This window comes from Mycteria americana, chromosome 1 (assembly GCF_035582795.1).
Source record: "Mycteria americana isolate JAX WOST 10 ecotype Jacksonville Zoo and Gardens chromosome 1, USCA_MyAme_1.0, whole genome shotgun sequence".
Taxonomy (NCBI): domain Eukaryota; kingdom Metazoa; phylum Chordata; class Aves; order Ciconiiformes; family Ciconiidae; genus Mycteria; species Mycteria americana.
The window spans coordinates 98,984,268-99,010,564 of NC_134365.1; the positions used below are offsets into that span (position 1 = coordinate 98,984,268).

The 26,297-nt window shown below is 40.8% G+C and overlaps 1 protein-coding gene and 1 long non-coding RNA gene across 6 annotated transcripts in view; one reads left to right on the plus strand and one right to left on the minus strand.

Moving 5' to 3' along the window:
- CBLB (Cbl proto-oncogene B) overlaps positions 1-9,957 on the minus strand; it is a 137,854-nt gene extending 127,897 nt beyond the window's left edge. Inside the window, exons 1-2 of one of the 4 annotated variants that reach the window (XM_075514690.1) lie at positions 9,807-9,957; positions 8,516-8,674 (exon numbers count right to left, since the gene is read on the minus strand). In XM_075514690.1, coding sequence (XP_075370805.1) covers positions 8,516-8,662 — 147 coding nt within the window. In that variant the 5' untranslated portion in view covers positions 8,663-8,674; positions 9,807-9,957. Of the gene's footprint in view, positions 1-8,515; positions 8,675-8,848; positions 9,206-9,231; positions 9,732-9,806 lie in introns of those variants that run through there. The other 3 variants (XM_075514679.1, XM_075514673.1, XM_075514666.1) reach the window with 3 other exon arrangements.
- Positions 9,745-26,297, plus strand: part of LOC142415863 (uncharacterized) — a 315,394-nt gene continuing 298,841 nt past the window's right edge. The window contains exon 1 of one of the 2 annotated variants that reach the window (XR_012777564.1): positions 9,745-9,808. This is a non-coding gene — a long non-coding RNA (uncharacterized LOC142415863). Of the gene's footprint in view, positions 9,809-10,386; positions 10,555-26,297 lie in introns of those variants that run through there. The other variant, XR_012777560.1, reaches the window with a different exon arrangement.

Genomic DNA, 26,297 nt, shown 5'->3' on the forward strand with positions numbered 1-26,297 from the left:
TTAAATACACATATTACTTAAAAGAATAAGTTTCAGATTAATTGAACACCTTTATTTGAATCCAGTCTCCACTGGAAATGTTTCTGGAAGAAGGTTGTACTGGTTTTGTTTCCTGAACATATACAAGGTTAGAGTAATTATCTCCTGGCTGCTTAAATTCTCTGGTAGTTTGTTCTGTAATGTTCTGTACTAAAAAGTGAAAGGGATTGAAACTAACGAGCAGTTTTTGAGTGCTATTGCATTGAGCTATCCATGCTCAACTAAAACACTGCAGAAGGACACGTTCTAGACATGTGTGTGCAGTTATACATATGCAAATACTTATGAAAAAATTAAGTCCATGTGGTATAAAAGTTTTATAGGCATCATTTGGAGATCGCCACATTATGTATTAGTGACTTTGACATTCTTTTGAGGTAACTAACGAGGCTGTAAAAACATCTTCATACTGCTGAAAGCAGACTCCTATTCCTACTAATGTATCAACTTCAAAAAAGTGCAGTTTTGAGTATTTGGGGGAGGAGGGAAGGGGACGCAAACTTGTATCCTATAACATTCACCTCTCTAAACTCAAAGCTATACCGCTATTGCTGACCCCTCCTTCAACTTCTAGATCTACACCATAAAAAATTCACTGCCTTAAGACTGTTGCCACTAACAGACCTTCATGCACTACAAACAGCAAAGCAAACATGTAATTGTTTTTTCCCTCTGAAACCTACACACAAAAGCACACCAGGCAATTAGATTCAGGTAACTGGGGTCATAGTTAGAAAAGCGGAGATAGAAGAGTGGACAAAAGTCAAGCACTAACAAGTTGTAAAAAAGAAGTCTAGCACCAATAGAACAGTGCAAACTCATAACTACTATAGAAATGTTAGCACCATTCAAAAACAGTATTTGAAATATGACATTTGCAATAGCTCCCCTCATTTCACTGATGCATTGTTACTTAAATAATTTATATTATTCTTTCACCTACTAGACCAAGTAATGGATCAGGAACCCTTCTGTCAGACAGTCCTTCCCACAGAAAAATTTACAATCTCAGTAGGAAACAAAAAGACAGCAGATAGATGCAGGCAAATACGAGTACATGAGCGCAACACTGTTCAACATACTGAAGAGGGTTCAGGGCACTAGCAATTAAGTATTTCTAGATATAAACAGCAAAGAAAAGTTTAAAGGCAAGCTCTAAAATAATTTAGTGGCTCATAAAGGAATTCCTCCTAAGTTGAGGAAGAAGCTAGAAGAAAACAGACAAAAAAAGAAGTAAAGCATAAAGATGTTTGGTCATCTCTTCATCAGGTGATGAAGTCTGGAACTGCAATCCATAACTGCAAGTGCGAGACAGCAAGAGACTTCGAAACTGAAAATAACTTGTTTAGATTTCATGTGATAAAGAGGTTATTGGGATAAAGAAAAGGACAACACGGTCCAAGTTGTGGGTAAGGATATGCCTGCAGGAGCTCTCTCAAAGAATAAAGGCTGGATATGATGGCATTCTTTCAAGGTCAGAAAAGCAAAGCTGAACTTACTGATACACAAAATAGCAACTGGATGAGAGTTTTAGGTGAATGGATTGATGCAGAAGGTTATATTTGTCTGTGAATCACATCTCAATCTGAAAGATTCAGACACAACTTTTAAAAGAGCAGTTCAAGTAAAGGAGTTGGCTGAGTGAAGGCAGGATGATGGTATCACACCAGAAGACCAAGAAAGGAACTAACAAGAGACACTTATGAAGGAGATTAAACATTTTCTTTTAGTTACACTGAAGTTAAGCTGACAGCTAGAATTCTTTAAGGAGATTTCAGAAACATGAGCAGAGAATTTTACATGTGTAGACAGATCTGAAGATCATCCATGCAGAGACATACGTGAATTTCTTTTTGTAGAAGAGTTAGAAGAATAGGAATGCCAAAGACAGAAGTGAAAACCTTTATGAAAAACGTAGACATTTTTCATCTGAACTTCTGTTCTCTGTGATTTCTGATTTAGTGAAAACTTGAAACAAGATTGACATTCTCCCAAAGCCAACTACAGGTGACACAAATCAGTATCACTGATTAGGCATTACAACTTTCTGGAGCAACAAGCACAAGGGAAAAAAAAAAAGCTGAAAAGAGGAAAATATTTATTCAGGGAAAAAAAGTCAGCAATGAGAGCAGACCACAAGCAGAGATGGCTGCAATCATTTTGAATTGCTTATTTATCCTTACTTAAATCTCATGATCAAAGAATTAATTCTCTTTCTGAAGTCTATCTTTTCGATCAGATGTGCCAACAAGCAGAATATAAGTGGTTTCGTATATATTAGAAATACCATTAAAAATATAAAAACAACACGAAAAAGCAAATTGCTTATGCTGGTTGGTATATCTTCAACAGTCGGTCCATTCAACTATACAAAAAGAACATCCAGTTATAAAGAAGAATTAGTTTCTCTTTCAGATGTTCTAGAAAGCCTTCTTCAGTCCAGTATCACTACATACAGTCATACACACATCAAAACAGGATCCTGTGGTCATCATGGTTTACAAGGCTTCACATTCTGCTGAACTTGTAGAGATAAATACAGCACATTACTAGAACCTTCAACTCCAGAACAAGCCTTTAAGAAAGCCATATAAAAATTCCTCTACAGTACAACTCAATTAGTCTTACGCATTCTCATTGAAAAAATGCTAACATTTAGTTCAAGTCAGTGATCCAGTGAAGTAGTACAAGGCTTTCTTCACTTCATAGAGTACACAAGGTTTCAGTCCAAAGGAAGTAAGTTTGTAAAGAGATGACTGGTAAACCATATGGTTTCCAGAGTCAGGATGTCATGACACATACCACAGCAGTTCACAATTAAAAGCAAGCAATAAGAAATGACATCTGCTGACGCAAAAGATTTACCAATGCACCAGAAGTGGCGCACATACCTTTCTTCAAAAGAAAACAGAACTCAAAACAACAAAAAAAAACCCCACCAATGGAAAATAAAGACCTCCATATCGCACTTTACAAAGCAACCCTCACCAACACTTTAGGAGCGGACATGAATCACATCACTGTGTGATTTGTATATTGTTATCACTGGAAGTAAGCATGTATATATTTAGCAAGCATTCAGTCTAAAAAATGAAAAGCAGTCAGTCAGCAAGTTAGTAAGAAGTTAGTATCTCTCTCATTGAGATAAACTGAGACAAAGCTAAGCTCCTTTCACTACCTCACTCAGGGTAAATCCAAGTATTTACTCCAGAATCACCGAAATAAGAGGGTGCAATTCTGATTGTGAAAAACTAAGGCATTACCCTAATCTACCAGAAACAGATTTTGAAACAGTTAACTCTGGAACTCCCAGACAAGCTTACTCTAGTGCCTACGGAGAAAAACCCAACCCCCTCTTCCCTCCTCTCCTCTCCCCCTACCCTAAACAAAATAAATACCACTACTCATAACATTTTTGAAGACGTAAATTATAAGGCATTATTTCATAGCATCTTCAGAGATGAGAGTAATGGATGCCTATTGTATTTAGACAATGAATTTCTTACGGAAAACTGTATCTTCTATTCACTTTTTAAAGCAAACAATAAAGTTGAAAACCCTAGACTCGTTTGACAAAAGAACTTTTGTTCAAGCAAAGTATAGCAGCCCTAACACAATCTGTTTAAACACCTAATGCTAGTCAAAGACAATACAAGGAAAGTAACACAGCTAAAACAGAATAAGTATCTAATGAGTAGGACATCCGCTAAACAGTTTTCAGCTGCAGTGAATGGACTAGAACAATCAGAGCACCAGTGCTCGCACACTTCCAAAATTACACTTTGAAACCGCCTACCGAACTAGTATCTTCCACCATGCAGTACAAAAAAAGTCAAAGTAAAACACTTTTGTCACAACACAAACAGCGTAAAGGTAGCTCTGCAGTAAGATACCGTAACAATTCTCCAGAAAACCACAATACACAATGCTACCAACAATGAATTCTGAAGAAGTTAATCAGGGAGTGGCTAATCAGAAACATGCATGAAATTGGAACATTATGCTCCTTCACCATATAACCCCCTGCCAGAAATTACATTAAATGCAATGCATTTTATTTTCCACAGAAAGATGGGTTTTCTTTCTGAAAGAAGCTTTCTCATCAAAATATAAGTAGAGGTGATCGATCACTGATCTTTTCAGCTGAGAATACAGTAAATGCTTGTTCACCAACACTGCAACTGTGCCATATGTTTCCATACTGGAGGAGTAAGCAATAAGAATGCTGATGCTACATATGCACAAGGAGAGCTGACTTTGAAGGGTCATTTATACTTTCTCCTGATTAGAGAAAGAGAAGCTTCCATTTCTCTGTTTCAATTTTTATTCTTCTTCCACAAACATTGTATGTAGGACATAAAACTTCTTATCAACTTTGACCAGGTAATAAACTGAAGAATATCATGGTTATAACTGATGACTGTCTTTTCTAGATCCTTTGTGGAACAATGACCTTTAACTGACTTGGAAGGATGCACATTAATGTAACAACTACATAAAATGTTGCAAAGAACAACCAATACACATATAGTTTCAACCACTGTGCTCTGTATACTCACTTAGATGCTGTTGAAAACTGGGATGCTGACAAATGTTAATTTAAAGAAAACCACATTACTAAGTTACAGAGGTAATACAGCTTTTACTCACTAAGTCAATAGTATGAGCTTTGGAGATGCACTCTAATTTGCTCTTAGGTAATTATTAAATAGCAAATCAAATTGCCATCCCCATTTATATAGTCAGAGTCAAACAACTGGGTGGGCCATGACAGAATGCCCAAATGGTTTAGACAATATCGTTAGACAATATCACAGGAGAAAATGCAATTATTTTTTAGGCCCAATGCATAAGAGTACTGAAAAGTGATTGAAAGTTTCTGAAATATTCCTGTTTTAAAAAATCCTGTTCCGAATGTGTCACAATTTTATCGGCTTGAAACCCACAATAGTAAAGTGTGCACAATAGTACTGCCAACTCTAAATAGCCCGAGCAGTAAATTAACTTAACTACTCCCATGTTTACATAATAGGCATTCTCTCCCAAAGTTGTTCTCAAGATAACCATTATCCTCTAATAATAATACACGGCTAGTTTCTAGGTTTTAAAATCAGTAGGTTTAGAATCTCAGAAGAAAAAATCCCATGTAATTCACGCATAGTTTAAAGGAAGACTTAGAGTTATTTTTTAACAATATTATTTTTTTATTTATTTACAGGATATGAACATTCTAAAATACACGTTTCAAAAACAGTCATTTGCTTGCTATTAGTTCAGAGGTATATGGTCAACTTGCTTATAGAATGCTAGCACTGGAAAGCAGGGCTAGCCTTCCAAACCATAAAAGGAATATTACCCTTTGCATTGCAAAGGAATTAAACAAAATATTTTTGGTTCTTAATGGTAAAGTTACTGCTTACCCATGAGAAAAGCAGCAAGGAAACTGGACATCGATGCCCCTTTAATAATGCAGTTAGTATTATAAATTCATATAAAAAGACATACCAGTAAACCTCAGAAAGTACAGATCCCAGTGGATGAAGTATAAAAAAGAAGATGCAGATGTAAGATATACAGACAGATAACAATTCACATTCACTGATTACTTAAAAGAAGATTTTTTTTTTTTATTCCCTGCAAGTATGTTACTTGCAGTAACTTTTACAAACAGGGCTCTAACCAGGACCACTATGCCAGCGTTCTGTCCTGCTAAAGAACTCTTTCAAAACCCTAGATTTTTTCAAACTGGTAACAGAAGTTTAAAGAGAAGACACTTAAGCAGAACTGCAACCTTCTGCCTATTCTAACAGCTGAAGCATCAGCCCATTAAAACAAAACAAAAAAAAAAACCAAAACCCAAACAAAAACATTACCATGAAATCTGAACAATTCCAAAGCATAACATACAACATAACATAAAACTACCCAGGAAGTTTGCATGGTATTTAAGTAGCCAGAACTTTTACATACACTATAAAACCACTCTTATAGTATATTTCTTATAGAGTAGCAATATTTGTAGTATTGGTTAATCCCTTATTGTTGAAAACAAATAATTCATACAGAAAATCTCATCTGCCAAAAGAGGAAATTACAGAAAGAAATGAAGGAAAGGTAAAGAATGGCAATTTTAAGAAAGAAAGAAACTTAAGCCAGAAATTATTGAGCTCTGCCACTAGTTTTTAAGACTGCTCTTTTTTCATCCTTTGGTCAAGATAATAGCTTTGCTTTGTTTCCATTCTCCCTTTCCCTAACATCTTTATAATGGAACAAAACTTTAGCTACCTCTTTGCATCAAAAAGATGGTTATCACAGCTATTATAGTTAAAGAATAAACAAGGATAATGACTGTTATTACAGCAAGCAAAATAGGCCTTAAAGCCACAATCTTACCATGGGTGGCACCCTACCGACTTTGCAGAGCCTACTGCCTTCACCAGGTATTAATTTGATCAGTGACCCACCACAGAAATCAGTTGTAGGACACACTCCAGAAATGGGATTTGAAACAACAGTCGATCGAGCAGGTTTCTATTTCTGATTTTAATCCCTGGTTTTGATCTAGGCAGAGGAGAAAATTACCTTCCTGTGCCTTCCTTCCTACTGCCACATAAGGCTAAGACACTTACATTTGTTTGCCAACATATCGAATTTGCTCAAACACATCCTTTCACTATAAGTACCAAATGCTAAAAACTCAAGCAGCAAGCTACAGCATTCTCACACTATGACATCATGCTGTCTGGTATACTTTAATATAATTTGGAAATAAAATTTGATTAACTGAGAGCAGCTTAAAAAGGATACATTAAAGATCCAAATTGAGGACACTTATCCAGTACAATGAAAAAGAAAGCCCAGTGCAATGTCCAGCCTTTCCAGTGACTTCTACAGAACAGGCCTCACTGGCTGTTCTGATGCTCTGTTGTAATAGTGACAAATAGTTATCCTATATGAGCTGAGTAAAAGCAATCCACAAGTCCAAGCAGTGGGGTTAAGATTTTCTGGTAACCATGAATACACAAACCTATCAGGGGACAACCTTATCATATAGATCTGTAAATGGCCTGACACAGGGGGAAATTAAGCCGTACATTCCCCACGTGGTTCCAACAATGACGAACCAGATTCCTGGTTTCCAAGCCAAAAGCTTCCTTCTACTGAAGGAGAGTGCCTGCTTCCAAGTATTTATACTTGCAGTTCTTATTACAAGATGCTCACCGTTTACAGCATCCTGATCATTAACAGGGAAATGTCAACAAAGTATTTTGTGATAATAACCATTTCTATCAAGGCTGTTTTTTAAGTTTATAATCATCATCAGAAGTTGTGGAAATATAGATGCTATTCTTGGAGCATCAAAAAGCAGAGCATACAAGGACTCAATCAAATACTTTGAAATTACCACTTGTCAAGGCATATAACATGAAACGATCTCCACCATGTCAGTATAACTACTTATGAACTTTAAGAAATGTTAAACATTTGCATTTTACAAGAGCCACAGGAAAGCAGACAGTTACGCTAATTCATGGACAACCACCAAGTCAAAAACTCATAACTCTCTTGCCATACAGACCAGAGGCTAACAGGTAGTAATCCTCACTCCCCAGCAGTTTCAAGAGGAAACTCTCAAGTATCACCTCATATGCAAAACAGAGTGCCTGCATCTCCTGAACAGTTATCTGTGTGATAATCAAACTGTTCCTACCATTGGTAAGGAACTCTTCTAGCTAATCTATTATCATACAAGCTGTCATTTTGTATAATACTAAACAAATGTATCAGGCTGGTGCAGAGACTATAAGACCTAAAAAATTACGGTCTACCCCCCACTTCCTGAAAAATGAGTTTCAGTACAGTGTATTTCTAGTTTCAAAATGAAAAATAGAAGTACTTAAAAATCATTAAAATGCAGAACACACACTTAAAAGTTAGGCGTGCCATACTAATCTGTTTACTAAACTGACAAGAGTGACATCCCCCAGTCCCCACGCACATTCCTAAAAGCACAAACGTATCTATGTTGCCATCATGAGCATGTCTCACAGGACAATTAGCTTAACTGAAGTTTCATACTTCAGAGGTCTTGTTTGCAGACTAACAATGTGATCCAACACGAAACACACAGAATATGTGATTACAAGTCTAAGTTAAGCAGCTTTTCGTTAGGACAGCTCTTCAAGTTTGAGTCATTTTGAAGGATCTGAAAATAACAATAGCCTAAGGCAAACACACACATTTGTTTTCCCTCCACAAACCAAGATGAAAAAAAACATAGCCAGAGGCCATAGGGAAAAAAAAAAAAAAAAGGACAAATGGTGCTTAAATAACCTAAAACATAAGCCCCCTTAGTTCCCGAGGCACATGCAGCATAGCAGTTAGGGCTGCAGGAAGACGCTCTTTCCCCATGTGTACCTATTTAAATAGCCCCATTCTTCACTGTGCGTATACACGAAGGCACACAGACACTCACCACTTTGTCCATAAGCTTCCAGGTCTTCTCCACAGTCCTCCGGTCGGCAGCTGCCTGCTTGGGGGGGCCCACAGCATCCTGAATGGCATCAATGAAGCCCAGGATCCGTCCCTTGCGCGGGTTCCGGCCGTTCAGGGAATTGGCCATCTGGGAGCCAAGCTGGCCGCAACGACAGAGAAACACAGACTCACAAGGTGCTCCGAAAACGTCTTGGCAATAAAACTCGCCGCAGCCAGTGAGGTAACACTTCCTTCTTCACAGGCAGGAAAGGGCAAGACCAGGGCATGTTTAGGAACAAGTTTTAACTTTTCATAACAAACAGCGCAAACCCACCTGGCCCGAGTTTACACTGGCAGAAGCGATCCCGGATTTATCGTCAACATCAACACCAACAGGCGCGAGGGGGAACCCACCCGCCGGCGGCGGGGCCCGGCCGCGGATGCCCGAGGGCCGGGCCCGGCCCACCCCGCGCCGCTCCCCTGCCCCGCCGGCCCCTCCGCTCGGGCGGCCGCGGACCCCGCCGTACCGGCGGGCAGCGGGCACATGCCCGCCACCAGACAACAAAAGCGGAAGACGGCCGCGGCGGGGGGGGGGAGAGGATGAGGAGGAGGGGGGAGCAGAAAAGCAGCGGGCAGGCAGAAATCCGCAAGGCAGGCGAGCGGCCGGGCAGCGGGGGCAGGCAGGCGCGGACCTCGCTCCGGCGCACGCATACGTACAGATTAGCACCGCGCGGCTTTGTGCCGAGAGCGAGAGGAGCCGCCGAGGAAAGCCAGGAGCAGGCGGGGGGAAGGCTCCTCAGCCCCCCGCGGCGGCCGCTTCCCCCGTCCTCAGCCCGGGGCGGCGGCGGAGCGGAGCGCAGGCGAAGCGTCTCGTCGGACGAGGCTCTCCTCCCTCCGGCGGCGGCGGCGGCGGCTTCACCGCCCCGGGAGGCAGGCGGAGCGCATCCCGCGCCGCCGCCCGCGCCCCGTCCCGGCCGCCGCGCCGGGGGCGGCGGTTGGCGATCGCCACGCAACGAGCGCGGCGCCGGCTCCGCGCACACGCCGGCCGCCCCGCCGGACTCTGCCCTGTGGCGCTGCTGCTCCTGCTGCTGGTGGCCGGCGGCCGCTGCCCCGCAGGGAAGCGCGGAGAGCTACTGCCCCGCCGCCAGCATCGCCCTGCCCGTACCACAGCCCAGCCCGCCCGGTGGGTGGGTAGGTGCGCGCGTGTGTGGAGGGAGAGAGAGAGGGGGAGAGAGAGAGAGAGAGTCCTACAGACACATGCAAGAGAGACAGATAGATATATGCACACGCACAGGTCTGTATGTGGCACCGCTCGCAGCCCCCGGCAGGCTATGGTCTCCCCTCACTCCTAGAAAGTGAGGCTGGCTCCGCCGCGGCCCCGCTCCCGCCCCCTCCCCGCGGCGCTCTGGCGGCCGCTCCGCTTCGCTCCGCTCCTCGGAACATGCCCACCCCCAGGACAACACTCAGCCCCACGCATGCGCACCGGGAGGGGAGCGGGGGAGGGCGGGCGGCTACGCCGGCGAACCGAGCCCCCTTCTCGCAGGCGGGAGCCACCGCCTGGGAACAGCCAATCAGAAGAGGAAACTGTGGTTGCTTGACGTGCCCGTCAGCAAATGAGCGTGGAGCTGGGAGCGGGGTGGGGTGGCCGCCGGGCGAAGGCTTCGGAGATGGGGAGGGGGCGGGAAGGAGGAGGCTCAGCCCTGCCAGCCCCCTCCTTCCCGCCCCCTCCACGCCCCTCCCCTCCTTCCCGCTGATAGGAGAACTGACCAGTGGTTGAGCTCGGAGGGAGGGAGGGAGGTGGAGTTTCCGGTCCCGCCTCATCACGCTTGCCCGCCTCTTTGGGGGCTGAGGGGGCAGGTCGAGGTGTCCCGGGGGGCTGAGGGGAGCCGGGCGGGGACCGGCTTCGAGGAGGCCTTGAAGCTGCCCCTGGCGGCTCAGGGTTTCCAGGGGCTAAAGATAGCGGCAGGGGTTGTGGCAGCGTGTCCCTCCCTCCCTCCCTCTGGTGAAGGTGCGGTGCCCCTGCCTGCTGGAGCGGTTGATGTGCGTTAAAAATCGATAGTCGTTGTTGGCACTTTTCTGACTGTTCTGCCTTTGCACTTCCCCTTCGCGCTTTTGGGAGTTTGTTGGGGGTTTTTGTGGCCACAAAGAACAGGAACTTCTTTTCCTTCTGTATGTCTGGTTTCTTTTCTTGTTTTTTTGAGTGGGGGGAGGTTTGTTGTTACGGAAGTGCTGAGATTTCCCATGTTGGAAATGGGCTGGAGAGCCACACGAAGCGGCGGGGGCTGTAAGGCTCGCACCGCCGCTCTGAAAGGTGCTGAGGGAATATGTAAACACTTTCTAGTTAAAAACGCCCCTTTACTTATGCTTATTTTGATATGAGCATTTCCCCTGGGGATATGGTAAATAAAACCCAACTGATTAGTATGTTACGCTTTTATTTTAGGGCAAGTTTTCCCCTCAAATTTGTATATTACCTGTGAATGCTGGAGAGCAAAGAATGAGGCTTACCTGCATAGGGTACAAGACATTTGACTTCAGATTCTTTTGAAGATGTTCCAGGGAGTAATTATGTTTTGCAAGTGTTAATCTTCTAATTAATTATCATACAAGGAAACAAAAATACAACACCTAAAAGCTTTGAGGCTGTTTTCTGAAGATGATTTGAAGAGAAGTGTTTTTAAGTTTCGGTTTTCTGAATATCAGCAAATGTGTTTTCTGTAGTAGTTTCCTTTGTAAAGAATTAAAAAAAAGGTTTGCCCTCTTTCTTGACTTTTTTTTTCCTAATTTTTCTGATTTTTGGCTTTTACTAAAATAGGAGTCAGGAAAAACAGTAGAAAAAGTTGTAGAGTGTTTCAGTGTTCCTTTTATTTGTATTGTCACTTATAGGTATTTTTAGTGCAAGTATCTTCTCTTTGATTTAAAATGTGTCAAGTTACTCCTCTGGACACACATACAACAATAAAATCATATCAATAATGGCTTCCTCAAAGGTCATTGTTCCTCTGTAGCTTTAGAATATGAATCGGCAGGTACTTGCCTTAAGTGGGTTGGAAGCTTCTAATTTCTCTGTAGGCTCTGTAAATTATTCTCTTCCCTGTGTTGTTTTAAATGTTGGTTTAAAACTCTTCTCTGGCAGCTCTCCCTATGCTTTTTTTGTTTGGAGCTCAGCTTGCGTAAGATTAGGTTTGTAGTGACCGCTCGCTCCTTTGCAATCTCTTGTTTGGTTGTGGATAAAGCAGAGGACCTGACACTTTTTCTGAACTTGTCAAATCTTTGGTTCTTTTTCTCGATTGTTTTGTTTTCATTGTCGTTATGTCATTGTCTTCATATTCCACACGCTGCCAAGAGCTATGATCTGTGAGTTGCACTTGGTAGCTGTCTGGGGCTGAGTCATGTTGTCTTGCAGTTCATCTGAGTGCAGAGTCAGCAGGAGCGAGCAGCTTGGTTCCCTGCATCCCTGTGTATGTGTGTTGTGTTATTAAGAGAATAGCCATCTCTATGGGGAAAGTGAGTGGTTTTCAAACAGCCTTTTTTCATTGCCTATGCTGCACAGTAAGTAAAGATATTCTGGGAATTACAATCATCAGAGGGTCGTATGAATGTATGTTGGAAGCAAGCCAGCTGGGAGAAGTAGGGAGATACCTATGGCTTCAGTATCAAGGGTGTTAAAGATGGGTCAAGCTTTTGCGTGCTATGCTATGAAAGGAGCAGAAGATGCAGCATTGCTTTTGTGGTTTCAAGCGTGCAGAGTGAAAGGACAGTTTGACAGAAGACAGCTGAGAGGTAAGGCTGAGAGAGGAGGAGCAAACAGCTGCCATGTGTTTGAAGTTCGAGGCATGTGCTTGTTAGCAGTGGAGAGCATAAGGGCTTATCTTGCCCACTGGATCTATGGGGCGCTTAAGGGTAACAAGGTCTTGAAAGCGCTGGCCAGCTAGAATGTTTTGATGCAGGCCAGCAGCAGTATGTTAATGTAGCCTTCCAGAGGGACATGTGAGAGGATATTCCCGCTGCCCAACTTCATCTTCTCTAAGAGCCTAAATTAAGAAGCTAGTCTGCTATGTATAGGTCCATTGAAAGACCACAACGTGATTCAAAGCAGAAACCTAAGTCAGATACTTTGATGCTCTGTGGGAAAGAGCATCTTTCTGTTTGGGCCATACGCAAGGTGCATAGGTAAATTTGATGTCTAATTAAGACCCCCAAATTATGTACGTACAATTAAAATGCCTCCACAGACCTCTTTTACTCATAAGCTCTCTAAGTATTTATTTTACTTGTTATTATACTAAAGAACGTGACAGTTTGGATCTGCTACTTATAAGTGTTTTAATCACTGTATGAAAACACTACAGAATGGAAATTAGGTAAATCTGAGGTGAAAAAGTTTTGAGAATGCCACGTTACATGAGACTGATCCTCAACCTAGTTAAGGTACTAACCAGTCATGTAATGATGTCTGGATGACTGCTGTAAGGATTTGGTAAAATCCTGTAATGAAAATGATGGAGTGAAAGTGGCTGCAAGTCAGGATATGATAAAGGAATCAAGACAGTGTGAAAGAAGCCTTGTTTTGAACTCTTAAATCCCTTTGTAAGGTAAGGATTTCAGATCTGAGCATTTTACTGAAAGGCAAAATCATGCGACTTCTTGAAAACCTCAGCTTCTTGGTAGACAGGGAAAAAACAGATACAAGAGATTAAAATTAAACTAACAGTTACATTTATCCATTGCAGTATTTTCCTATCTGTTAACTGCTTTTGGGTTTGTAGGGTGGGTTTTTTTGGTTTTTTTTGTTTGGTTGGTTTTTTTTTTGCTGGTGACTCTCATTCCTCTGGAGTTAGACAGCCTTGTGAATGAAACTTTATGTTGCTGCTCTTGAATTAATTCCATCAAAGAGCCATTGACAGTAGTCAGAGGCAAGAGAGATGTTTTGGTTTGGTTTTCTTTGTTCACCAACTATTAAAATATTATTGATTTTCTGCAGTCAGCCAATGTATGTGGTTTGGAAGCTGTTTTCATTTCTGTGGGTTTTTTTCCATGTTTCAAGTGGCTTTTTGCCCAAATACGCTGAAACGTACGAACGATGAAGAGGTCAGATATAGGTTTTATTTAGAGCCACGTAAATAAGATAAGGTATTGCCCTCATGTATGGTGTTATTTTTTAAAGGTTAATACAGTATACAATATGCTGAGTTAAGTGATATGGTAGCAATGCTTGTAAAAGTTGAAGTCAGCTATTTCAAAAGTTGAATGTGAAGTGACTTCTTGCTAATTGTAACACAATACCCTGGCTATCCCAGCATCCTTAAACTTTCAAAGTAATCTCTTGGTGTTCTGACTGAATATGTACAATATTATGAAAAGGCAGCTGTTCACAGGGGTATAGCATTCTGAAGCGTACTGTCAGGCAGCGGTTTAATGGCTGAGCTCTGGCAAGTTCATGCTCTTTGCAGAGTGTGCAGTGTGTGCCCCAGGAGAAAGCAGCTGGTCCCGCTTTGCAGGGAAGCTGAGGCTCTAAGGGCCACTAGAACCCACTGTTGTTTTGGTGCCCTACATCCATCTGTTCTGTAAAAACACCAAACAAACCAAAGCCAAACAAAGAGAAAACATAACAAAAATAAAACACACCACAACCCAAACAAACAAACAAACAAAGATAAAAGATAACTATTATAACAACAGATAGCCTTTAAGTTCCAGGACTATTTGTTTAAATACATTTTCATTAGCTCATTCTAGAAATGTACAATGTCTTATGCATACCCCCTCACAAGTATCCAATTATTAAGTACTCACCTGTAATAGCTGTTAAGAATACTAAAGTGGAGCAAATGGAAAATCCTTTCATGTTATTATTTTACAGTGCCCTCAAGGATGCTAGGCTCTTCAGATCTAAAAAAAAAAAATTAAACCCTTTATTTATGATTTTGGGGGTGGTTAAGCTGCAAGCCACCATTGTGGGTAACTTTTAAAGTAGATTGCAACCTATTTACCTGTTTTATTATAGCAAACTCAGAGACAGAAAGCAAAACCAGTCACCTCTGGCACTCAGAATTCTCTTACTGATAATTTAAGTTGGTATAATAATAGATGCTTTTCCTGCCTTAGTGGGTAATTAGAGAAAATTGGTGGTAACAATGGCAGTTTTTTGTTAGATTATTATCCAGTTAATTCAGCTACTTATAACTATTTTTTCTCTATCTACTTAAATTATGTTTTTCATGGTCATTGAGTACTCACGCCTCCTTTTTTTTATTTTGTTACTGGTTTCTAGAAATGAAAAAAGATTTTCACACATGAAATATGAATAATGTAACAGTTTAACCCACTTTGCTGTTGAACTACTGTAAAAAAAAAGACTGCTTTTCAGAGTTTCTGTGCACTGCAGAAATCCGTCATTGCTCCAGCAGACTGTTGCAGTACAACTGATGATTATACAGTGATGCTGCATTAGTTCTCTCTGAGGATTTAAATAATCTTTTTATCCTTGATTTGGAAAGACAAGCTAAATTTGGCTCTGTCTGTACCTGTAAATAAAACGGGCCAGGCACTGTTCTTGGGCCCTGAGGCCGGGCAGCATGGCAGGACAGGGCTGGTAGCCACCATTCTTCCTAAAATTGCACCACCCCACCCCCCTCACACCCCCATGCCCAGAATACCTGGATCCAGGGAGTGATCCCTGACCAGTGCTAATCCTGAACCTCCCTGGGATTTTTTGGGGAAAACACCAGGTGACATGGGCCAAAACTACTAGGGAGTATCCTAATAACTTAATGCTACAGATCGTCATGTGCCTAGGTCGTCATGACTGTAGTAACTGTAAACAGATATAGTTGGAGTGTGTGTGTTCATATAAATATACACACGTGTGCACACACACAGTAATATGGAGCCTTTCATCTTTGTTAATTTTGATTGGACTTCAAATAATGAACTTTACTTTCAACTGGCTTCTTGAGGAGTGAACTCCTTAAAGAGCACATTCAAAGTACATGGGCAAGTATTTTACTGACTAAGGCTCTCAAGCTTACATTTTCAAATCTTTCATTTGCAATAGGAGGAAATCAACTTCAGTATGATATTGTTTCCCATGCGCAGTATAGCAGTGACTATGAGTAATTAGAAAATACGTTATCTGTTTGCTGAATGAGTATGAAAACTAATTGTGGGGCCAGGCCTGTGTTTGTCTACACACCTCGCTAATGAGTTCATTTGCTGTAAACTAGACAGCCCACTTCAAAACACATCTCTGCCTTAATATATTGTATTAAAAAAGCGTGTCAGCTTAATTTTAAAACAACCTAACCCTGAGGGAACAATTTTACTTGAGTTCTTGTGTTTCTTTTCTGTTATTAATTGCATCCATCTGCCAGAGCAGGTGCAAAGGCTTTAACTAAGTTCTATCATTTTAGCACTACCTCTTGAATTTACCTCATCTGTGCAATAGCATAAAAATAATCAATGTCAGTATCTGCAGGTTTGTTTTTTTTTTTTTTCTCCTGCTGAGTGCCATGATCTTAGTTCTTTCCTAATCTTGGTCTGATAAAACAATAGCAGCAATATTTAACTCCAACATCCTATTTAATATCCTGTCCAAATGCAACTGGGATTTCTTGTTTGACTTGAGAATTAGGAGCTTTCATTCTTTTCCATTCAAATATCTCTGCTTTCACCAGAATTTCTAAGATTTTCAAATTCTGGTAAGTTGTGGTAAAATATGCATGTAGGGACTTTCCATTGCCATCTTTCTCTGGAGTAGGAGTTGTACTTTGACAGGAAACAAGCCTTTGTCTATTGAACACAGTTTAGCGTAGTAAAGACTTCCTCTGTGCTTCTGCAAGTCGAAATAACCTCAATTAGTGGAGATTTGAACTATATTACTAGCAGCTTTAGTTGAAATATTCAAATGAGATGCTGTCGTATAGACTTTTTTGCAGCAAGAAGCAATGTTTTCAGTTTGGTAAGGTAGCATCTTATAGTTGAACAAGGAAATCATGCAGTGCCAGGAAATCATAACTTAAGTGTTATAATTTGTTTGCTTAAATGTCGTCTTCTGTGCCACTCATTGTAGCTTCTAATGTTCTGTCCGTCCTTCTAAAAGAAGACAACTTTTTGTGCTATAATCTGCTTGACTCCTTGACTATGAACTTGTGGTGAATCTTGTGTTTCATGTATGCTTCAAGTTCTACCAATATTTTGCTTGTGAGCAAAGACAGGAACCTTTTGTCTTTGACTGGTGTAGTAAATGTGTTGGATTTTTTTTCCCCTGCTTACTTGCCTTCATTTAAAATAAGTTATTTTTTCCAAAGTGAAAGTAAGCCATACGTTTTGTAAGGCAAGTCATTATTTTAATAGAACTGAGTAATTTTTTACCTTTTGCGTGGGTGATTTGCAAACACAAACTGAATGCATTTGATATTTGTAATTATTTGCTGAATGCTTCAGAGCATTCAGTTATTCTCAGACTGAGTTTACAAGATTTTTGCATCAGTCGCTCATTCTACATTAATGCAATTGGTGATTGTATTTTTCTACTTCATTACAAGACTACTTTTTTTTTTTTTAAGGGGAAAATGAAAACCAGTGAATCAGAGTTCTGAGGAGAGGAATAAGTGATTTTTGCCTTTCTGAAATGTTCATTTTAATGCATTAAGCAGTTATATTTTGAACAACAGTGGATACTACATTGAAATGTGCTTTTTCATTATTCTATTAATTCTGTTGTGTGGAAGAGTATAATGCTTGTTTCCATTAAGTTTCAGATTAAGGAATGTTGTGTCAAATGAAATACAAAGAGGTCAAAGTAAAACTAATAATGAAGTGGAGCTTGAATTAACCTTTTTTGCTGAATTTCTGTTGTCTTCCTGTCTAGTTTTCAATGTATCCAGTTCTACATGGATGCCCCCATTGTCTAGGCAGTCAGAAAGTGTCCAGCAGAACATTGTCACCCTTGTATCAAACAGCACAAAAGTGGTTCTAATTACTGAGAATGTGGGCTTTTTTGTTTTTGTTGGGGTTTTTGTGTCGTGTCATGTCTGTGTCCTGTCCCATCCCCCCTGTCTGTCCGTGTCCGTCCCCCGTGTCCGTCCCCCCCCCAGTCTATTTCCCTGGTTTTTTTATTTTGTTCACTTACCAGTCACTTGCTGGTAAATGCAAAACCAGCTATACTGGCTTATAAGCCTGTTGTGCTGGTATTTTCCTCTCTCTGTTATTCTTGGGTCTTTTTAAAGTATCTGGTATTTTATAACTTTTCTTTAAATAGTGTAGCACTATAGGCCATAACCAAAAATGTCATCTTATGTAGTTCAGTTCTTCTCAAACTCTTACTTCATCACAGCTGAAGATGAACAAATAATCTAAGACAATTTCTCTATCTAGCCAGCAGTCATCCGTGCTCAATGACAGCTTCTCATAGGCTTTATCCTGCTCTTGCACAAATTAGGCAGACTGTGTCCCAGTGCTCACTTTTTAAGGAATAAAGTATTCATGATTAAAGCCTTCTATCTCTGAACAGCTGTAAAATTTTGACACCAGGTACAATACATGGGTGGTACTCCGTAAAGAGTCTGTCACATTAAGTGAAAATTTCTCTTCAGTTTTTCTATGTAGGTATGAATAAAAGACAGTCTTCATAATATTTCCTAGATAGTCCCTAATTTGAAGTTTGACTTATTTTTGCCCTTTTCTCTTTATGAAAGAAGGATAGTCTAAATGCTACAGGTTTTCATAAGAAATATTGTTAATGTTCTTATGTGTTAGCAGCTTGGAGCGTGTGTTGTGCTTAACTCAGTCTTGGTAGAAGGGAATATCAGCAACTGAGTTTTTAATGTTTGATGTCGTTGTCCAAGCCTACAAAGAAAGGCTGGAGGAAATAAGAAAAAAATTTCCATATAGGCAATGTATCCAGAATTTTGAAAAGTAAATAGTGATCTGTTTAGCTTCTTATTCATGATTCCTTGAAAAAGCAGGCTGATTTTATAAAAGCAAATATTTGGTGATTTCTGAAAACTTACTGAATGTGAAGGTTTCTCTTTTTGAAGGTGCATTGAGGTGCAGAGTTGCTTGGTAATTCTAAAAACCTTGGATGCTTTCATCTGCTTGTGCCTATTTTTCTGAAGTTGTTTTGGAACAAACACTCCACTTTTGCCATAGATACGTGGCTCAGACCATGTATTTTCCATGTGCAGCATACTTAAATTTTGTCAGATTAAAGGGGAATAAAATGGATTCACCAACTCCTCAATTATTCTGTACTATGTAAATTGGGTTTGGACTTTTTTGCCTCAGTCTTCACCGGCAAGTGCTCAAGCCATACCACCCAAGTCACAGAAGGCAAAGGCAGGGACTGGGAGAACGAGGAACTGCCCACTGTAAGAGAAGATCGTGTTTGAGACCATCTAAGGAACCTGAAGGTGCACAAATCCATGGGACCTGATGAGATGTATCTGTGTGTCCTGAGGGAACTGGTGGATAAAGTTGCTAAGCCACTATCCATCATATTTGAGAAGTCATGGCAGTCCGGTGAAGTTCCCACTGACTGGAAAAGGGAAAACATAACCCCCATTTTTAAAAAGGGAAAAAAGGAAGACCCAGGGAACTGCAGGCCAGTCAGTCTCACCTCTATGCCCAGCAAGATCATGGAGCAGATTCTCCTGGAAGATATACTAAGGCACATGGGAAATAAGGACCTGATTGGTGACAGCTAACATGACTTCGCTAAGGGCAAATCATGCCTGACAAATTTGGTGGCCTGCGATGGGGTTACAGCATTGGTGGGTAAAGGAAGAGCAACTGACATCATCTACGACTTGTGAAAAGCATTTGACACTGTCCCACACAACATCCTTGTCTCTAAATTGGAGAGACATGGATTTGATAGATGGACCACTTGGTGGGTAAGGAATTGGCTGGACGGTCACGCTCAAAGGGTTGCGGTCAACAGCTCGATGTCCAACTGATGACTGGCATTCCTCAGGGGTCTGTATTGGGACCAGTGCTGTTTAACATCTTTGTTGGCGACACGGACAGCGGGGTTGAGTGCACCCTCAGCAAGTTTGCTGACAACACACAAGCTGTGTGATGTGGTCAACATGCTGGGTGGAGAATGAATTGAGAGCAGCCCTGAGGAGAAGGACTTGGGGGTGTTGGTTGATGAGAAGCTCAACATCACCCAGCAATGTGTGCTTGCAGCCCAGAAAGCCAACTGTATCTTGGGCTGCATTAAAAGAAGCGTGATCAGCAGGTCAAGGGAGGTGATTCTCCCCCTGTACTCTGCTCTCATGACACCTCACCTGGAGTACTGCATCCAGCTCTGGGGCCCCCAACATAAGAAGGACATGAGAAGGAGTGAGTCCAGAGGAGGGCCACAAAGATGGTCTAAGGGGTGGAGCACCTCTCCTCTGAAGACAGGCTGAGATAGTTGGGGTGGTTCAGCGTGGTGAAGAGAAGGCTCCAGGGACACCTTATAGCAGCCTTCCAGTACCTGAAGGGGGCCTACAAGAAAGCTGGAGAGGGACTTTTTACAAGGGCATGTAGTGATAGGACAAGGGGTAATGGCTTTAAACTGAAAGAGGGTAGATTTAGATTAGATATAAGGAAGAAATTCTTCACTGTGAGGGTGGTGAGGCACTGGAACAGGTTGTCCAGAGAAACTGTGGATGCCCCATCCCTGGAAGTGTTCAAGACCAGGTTGGATGGGGCTTTGAGCAACCTGGTCTAGTGGAAGGTGTCCCTGCCCATGGCAGGGGGGTTGGAACTAGATGATCTTGAAGGTCCCTTCCAACCCAAACTATTTGATGATTCTTCTGTCAATACGCTTTTGGATTATTCTTTCTAACCCAAGGCTATAACTGATAAATGGCGACATGCTCAGTTGCGCTGCTGACATGTGAGATGGTGTTAGGGGGATTGGGTCAATGTGCACAGAGCCTCAGCAAGACTCTCCCTGTACTGTTCATGTGGATACGATGTACTTGCTCGTTAGCTGTCTGGCTTCACTGTCTAATACAGGTGAAGAAACTCCATAGTTTGCGGGGGACAAAGTCCATATGCTGGAGGAATTGGTTGAAGCTTGGCTCAGGACTTCCAAAAGAGAATTTTTAAAGGCATCTTCTGAAGGAGTTGAACACCTTAAAATAGAAAAATGAATATACTCAGAGAGCTTTCTCCATTCGGTGACATACAGAAGCTAAGTGTAGTAATTTTGCCCTTTTTTTGTACAATTTCAACGCAACTTCTAGAGATGCATGGGAATTCTTACTACCTTTCTTCTTTTTCATAACCCTGTGGTCAGCTAAAGCTGTGTAATGGCAGGAGTAATTCACTTTGTACACCCTGAATAAAGGCACATTCTGCTACTCTTAAATTCAATGAGACCTTACTCCCAAAGCTTTTAACCCAATTTCATAACCTTGCACAGCCTGTCGTGGTTTAGCCCCAGCCAGCAACTAAGCACCACGCAGCTGCTCGCTCACTCCCCCTCAGTGGGATGGGGGAGAGAATCGGAAGAGCAAAAGTAAGAAAACTTGAGGGTTGAGATAAAAACAGTTTAATAGGTAAAGAAAAAGCCGCGCACGCAAGCGAAGCAAAGCAAGGAATTCAGTCACTACTTCCCATGGTCAGGCAGGTGTTCAGCTATCTCCAGGAAAGCAGGGCTCCATCACGCGTAACGGTTACTTGGGAAGACAAACACCATCACTCCAAATGTCACCCCTTCCTTCTTCTTCTCCAGCTTTATATACTGGGCATGATGTCATGTGGTATGGAATAGCCCTTTGGCCAGTTTGGATCAACTATCCTGGCTGTGTCCCCTCCCAGCCTCTTCTGCACCTGGCAGAGCACGGGAAGCTGAAAAGTCCTTGACTAGTACAGCAACAACTAAAACATCTCTGTATTATCAACACTGTCTTCAGCACAAATCCAAAACATAGCCCCATACTAGCCACTATAAGGAAAATTAATTCTATCTCAGCTGAAACCAGGACACAGTCTCATGGCATAATAAAGTCCACAGAGTTACCTTGGCTTAGTTCAGCTGAGTGTCTGTTCCTGTACATCTGCCATAGCTCCTGCCCATGCAGAATATCTATTTTAACTTACTGGCACTGGGATTATAGGTTGTTGTGACTTTTATGGAAACCAGGCAGATCTGTACTTTAGAAAGCAGAGCATGGTAGATACTGGGGTGGGGGTGACAGAGTGCATGCCATTTCAAATATTTAAAAAATGTGAAACACTTTGTAAAGGGAAAAAAATTATAACATGCATTCCTTTTTTTTTTCCTGGCTAAGGCTGAAAATATTCTCTTGTGAACTTGCTTCCCTTGACTCATTGGCTTTCTATATTTTTTCCTTCCACTTGACTAAATTGTGCCAGTTGGATTTTAAATCTATCCAACGTGATTACTGAGCAGTGAAGCCTATGAAGAAGGTAGTTGGTTGAGCCAAAAAGCAGAAATATAGCATGTAAACTAGTCAGAAATCTTCTTAGGTAAAATGGGGAAAAGTTGCAGAATTTATGATGGATGAATGCTAAACAACTAAAGTTCTGGAAGGGGACTTGGAATAAGACAATTTGTACAGTAAAAAAAACCTTTTAAAAATCTTCAAGGAATGCAGTGATTACATAAACACCTTCGTGGAAAATGTGTTCAAGTCCTCTTTTGCTACTGTGTAAAGGCAGAACTAGCAGAAGGCTCTAATATCTTCACATACAATTGTACCAATGACCTCTGAAGGGGGAAGAAAGGAATCGAAGAAGAGGCAAAATAATCATAGAGAGCAGTCGGAGTGAAGATGCTGTAAGCAGTAACTTGAGATTGAAATCTGTTTAAAAATACAGGCTTGTGGCTCTAGTTAAATGGCTTGGTTTCACTGACATTATCATACAAATATCACCTTTGGATTTTATTCAAACAAAGTGCTCCCAAGTGTTTACCATTTTGAATGAGTTGTGGGGCTTCTTCCTCAGCCAGACTAAATGAGTAGAGTTGTCTTCAAACCAATGGAACAGTATTTATACCTAGTACCTGTTCCTTACAATGGTGTAGGTGAACAGTTTATTACAGCTCAGCATTGTGCTGATAGCTAAAACTGTACTTACTAAGGTGATACTTTACTAAGATCATTTTGATAAGAAAGAAATGTGGGATCTTCTTCACTGTTTATGTGACTAGCACTTGATCTATTCCTAATTACTTGCATAGCTTATCTGTCAGTCAGTTTATAGTTCAGCTTCTTTTAAAAGATACTGTACACTGATGCTCACTCAAGCTTTCTGCATTTTCACTTTGACCAGCTTATCTGTTTGGCATTAGAGAAGTCACAGTTTACTTTGAAAGAATGCTTGTTCGCAGAAATAGTGAAACTTGACTGAATACTGGAGGCAATGCCTGGGAATTGAGTTTTTTGAGCTCAAAAAAATTGATATTCTTTGTGAATATTTGAATGTAACTCCTTCATCCACGAGTAGAACAGAAAAAATGTCATGAGACTTTTTTTTTTTAATTGGGCCTGCCAGCTAGAATTTCAAATATTAAAATACTCCTTATAAGCTGCTTGTGAATAAGGAGTAGGATAAGAATTAGTCAGAACTTTGGCAATAAGTTAGAGCGTAATAAATTTGCTGCAGTTGCAGCTCTTCTATGAAGTAGTGTACCCACAAATGCAGTTGTTATGTGAAGCCTTGTTTGGATCTTGCTTGCGCAATTTTATTGTATTTTAGTGGAATTTCAGTATAATCTTGGAAATAATTATGTCAGATTAGCCCAAACAGTAGAAAAATGCAGGACTGTTCTTTTCACTGAAGTTACTACAGGCTCATAGGAGTATGAGTAACATTAGGTAGATTTGGTTTTCACTCAGCTGCTGTTATTATCAGAATGAAAAGCTTGTAGAATCAGCAGGAAAAGCATTGGCACTAATTATGACTAGTGTTTAACTGTATTGCATGAAGCATTTAAGCAATGTGTAGTCTGAGATACTCAATTTTACATGTTCTCAAAGCTTTTTTTGAAATGGTGGTCTCACAATGTGATGGTAGTATGGTATTTTTAAAATATACTGAGCCTTTTTCAGGAGAGATGTAAAATTAGAGTAAATTGACATCAGTGGGACTGTCTTGGTTTAAACCAAAATGTAAAACGTGGCTCTCCAGATCGGCTGAATTTTCACTGTGGCTTTTCAGGGGTGGTTAGCAGCATAAATGTAAAAATGTGTGTTTGCAAAATGTGCATGACTTGTACAGGAAATTTTCCATTGTTTGGGGTCTCTCTTTCTCTCTCTGTGTCTCTGTATATGTGTATGTATGTATATATGTGTGTGAGGACTAGAAAAACAAACTTAGGCAACTTCTAAAAACTTATTCATACAGGCAGAACTTTATCCAGAGGCAAGTAGACATGTTTGGTTTCAGAGTTTTTCCATAGATGAGCTTGCTTAAATGCAACTTTAAATCTTAACTGCTTGGTTGTAATTCTCAAAGGACTTTTTCTAAAGTGGACACTGGGGGCTGCCTAAAAATAAAACTTACCCATACAGGCAAATGAGTCAGTTTCATCTTCATGTTCAGCTGGTGTGATGGAAAGAAATGGTCTTTTTAATTAGCCATGACAGTCATAGCAATTGCAAAAGGGTGAATGGGGGAGGAAAATGAAAGAAATTAATTGGGAAAAAGTCTAGGCCAATGATGACTAGTAGTGTGATAACTTACAGTAAAGAGAAAATGACTTAAAACATGACATGAAAGCCATGTATTTATAAAAACTCATAGTGGCAGTGCCCTATATTCTGTCCTTGCTCTACATTATACTGGCATGATGACTGGGAGAACTCGAGTCTATGAATACACCATTAAAATTAAATTTAAAAAACTTATCAGACTTAACATCAAATTGTTTAACCCTTTTGAAATGCTAAAAGATGAGTAAACCTGTTTTACAAATATACAAATCATGTAAGAATATAAATCATCACTATGCAGAGTTTTACATTTTGTTTTTAAGGTGAGGAGGTTTACTTGTATCCTGAGGGTGCTGTATTCCTGTATTTGCTGAGTCTTCTCCATAATGACTTCACTGATTACAGTTCATGCCTATTTTTTACACAGATCAGAAAATACCTTGTTCAGTCAAAGTGGCATCTAATTTTTCCATATCCTTTTAAACTGCACAGTTAACTAAGACCTTGAGTCTCTGTTGAATTCCCACCAGCATTCTTAGTTTGTCTTGCATGTTGTTTTAGTAAAACCTGTTTTACATGAATATCCAAGCAACAAGGGGAAAATAATTGCCTATCAAAGAGAACTTTTTTAAAATAATGGGCGTTCTTACTGTTTATTTTCAGAAGAAAAATCTGTTAGACTTACCAATAAAGAATTAAACTATTTAGAAGAGATCTTCAATAAAACTCTAAATCCAATTTGAAGTGTTGGAAAATGCGTAGAAGGAAGGTCTGCCCTTTGTTTCTGTCACTGTTCTTTTTTTCTTCTATGCCCTTTTCTTCTCGGCTCCCCAGAGGCCTTTGCTACAGTGTGACAGTGATATTGTGTGTATTTCAAAAAAGCAAATACAGTAGTTCAACGGTAATCTTAGCTCCTACTGCCCACACAGATTCATGAACTCTCTTCCCTTAACCTTGCATATTGGTAACTGGGAAGCTTGGAAGGACAAATAAGATAAAGAAAGTTATGTACCATATTGACTTTCTATTATTCCTTGTTTTTCAAAGGTGACAAAAAGAAATTTCACCCCCAAAAAACAGATAAGAGAGTTGGAATGGTCCCTACTGGGTTCCTACTGATGTTTCCTGGAGAAGTGTTCTGGGTGAGATTTTATTTCTACTCTCTCTGTCATCTTCATGCCTAGCCCCCCTAATCTCCCATGTCAGTCACAGACAGAAGTACTGACCTCTCTGTTCACTGAATTAGGTTATGAAATTAAACACCTGCTGAATAGGAGATACTGTATTGATATTGTTGAATAGGAAAGCAAGAGGCTCAACTACGACTAAGGGCATCTCTGTGGATGGGCTTGGCTCTGTGTCTTCACAGGGCTTTGGATTCCATAGCAGTATGTCTAATGGAAAAGAAGAATAAACAGAAGAACTGAGCTCACTTTTCTACAGAGCATTCATCTGGAACATCTTTCCTGGGTATAGCACTGTTGCGGGCTTGCGGCTGCTAGAATGCATGCCTGTAGTGGACTGACAAGCAGTGGTAGCCAGCCATGGTGTAGGAACTTCTCTGTGCAAAAACTTGCCGTCTCTGATTATTTCAGATCAGTTTGGTATTGGACAACTGGCTATCCAGGGCAACTCGGATGGAAATCTAATCTGCAAAAGGTGTTTACTGCAACATCCTGGGAACCTTCTCAATGCCCAACACTTACTGCTTTCCTTTTGTGCACAGTCAGAGTTTCCAAAATACGTGGGTCTCTTAAGTGGACATATACTTCTATTCATTATTTCCTAGTGCCAATGCAAATGCTTCAGCTTCAGAGGCACTGAAAGGCCTCTGAAAGGCCTCTTTCACCTTTGTGGAAGATATTTTCATGCAGTTGTGTGTGCAGAGCTGAGGTGTTGCATCATACAGAAGTATCTGGAACCGTAGAAGTCTGCTGGAATGGATAATAGAGCATGGCCACTGTGGATTGTGATGAGATGGTTCCTTGTTATTGTGTGAGGCTGGATGTACCACTTACTTTCTGGGCTATGAGCCTATTTACTAGGCACTTAGGCATTGGAAAGAAATGCTATAAACATGAATGCAAACTGTCACAGCAAAATATC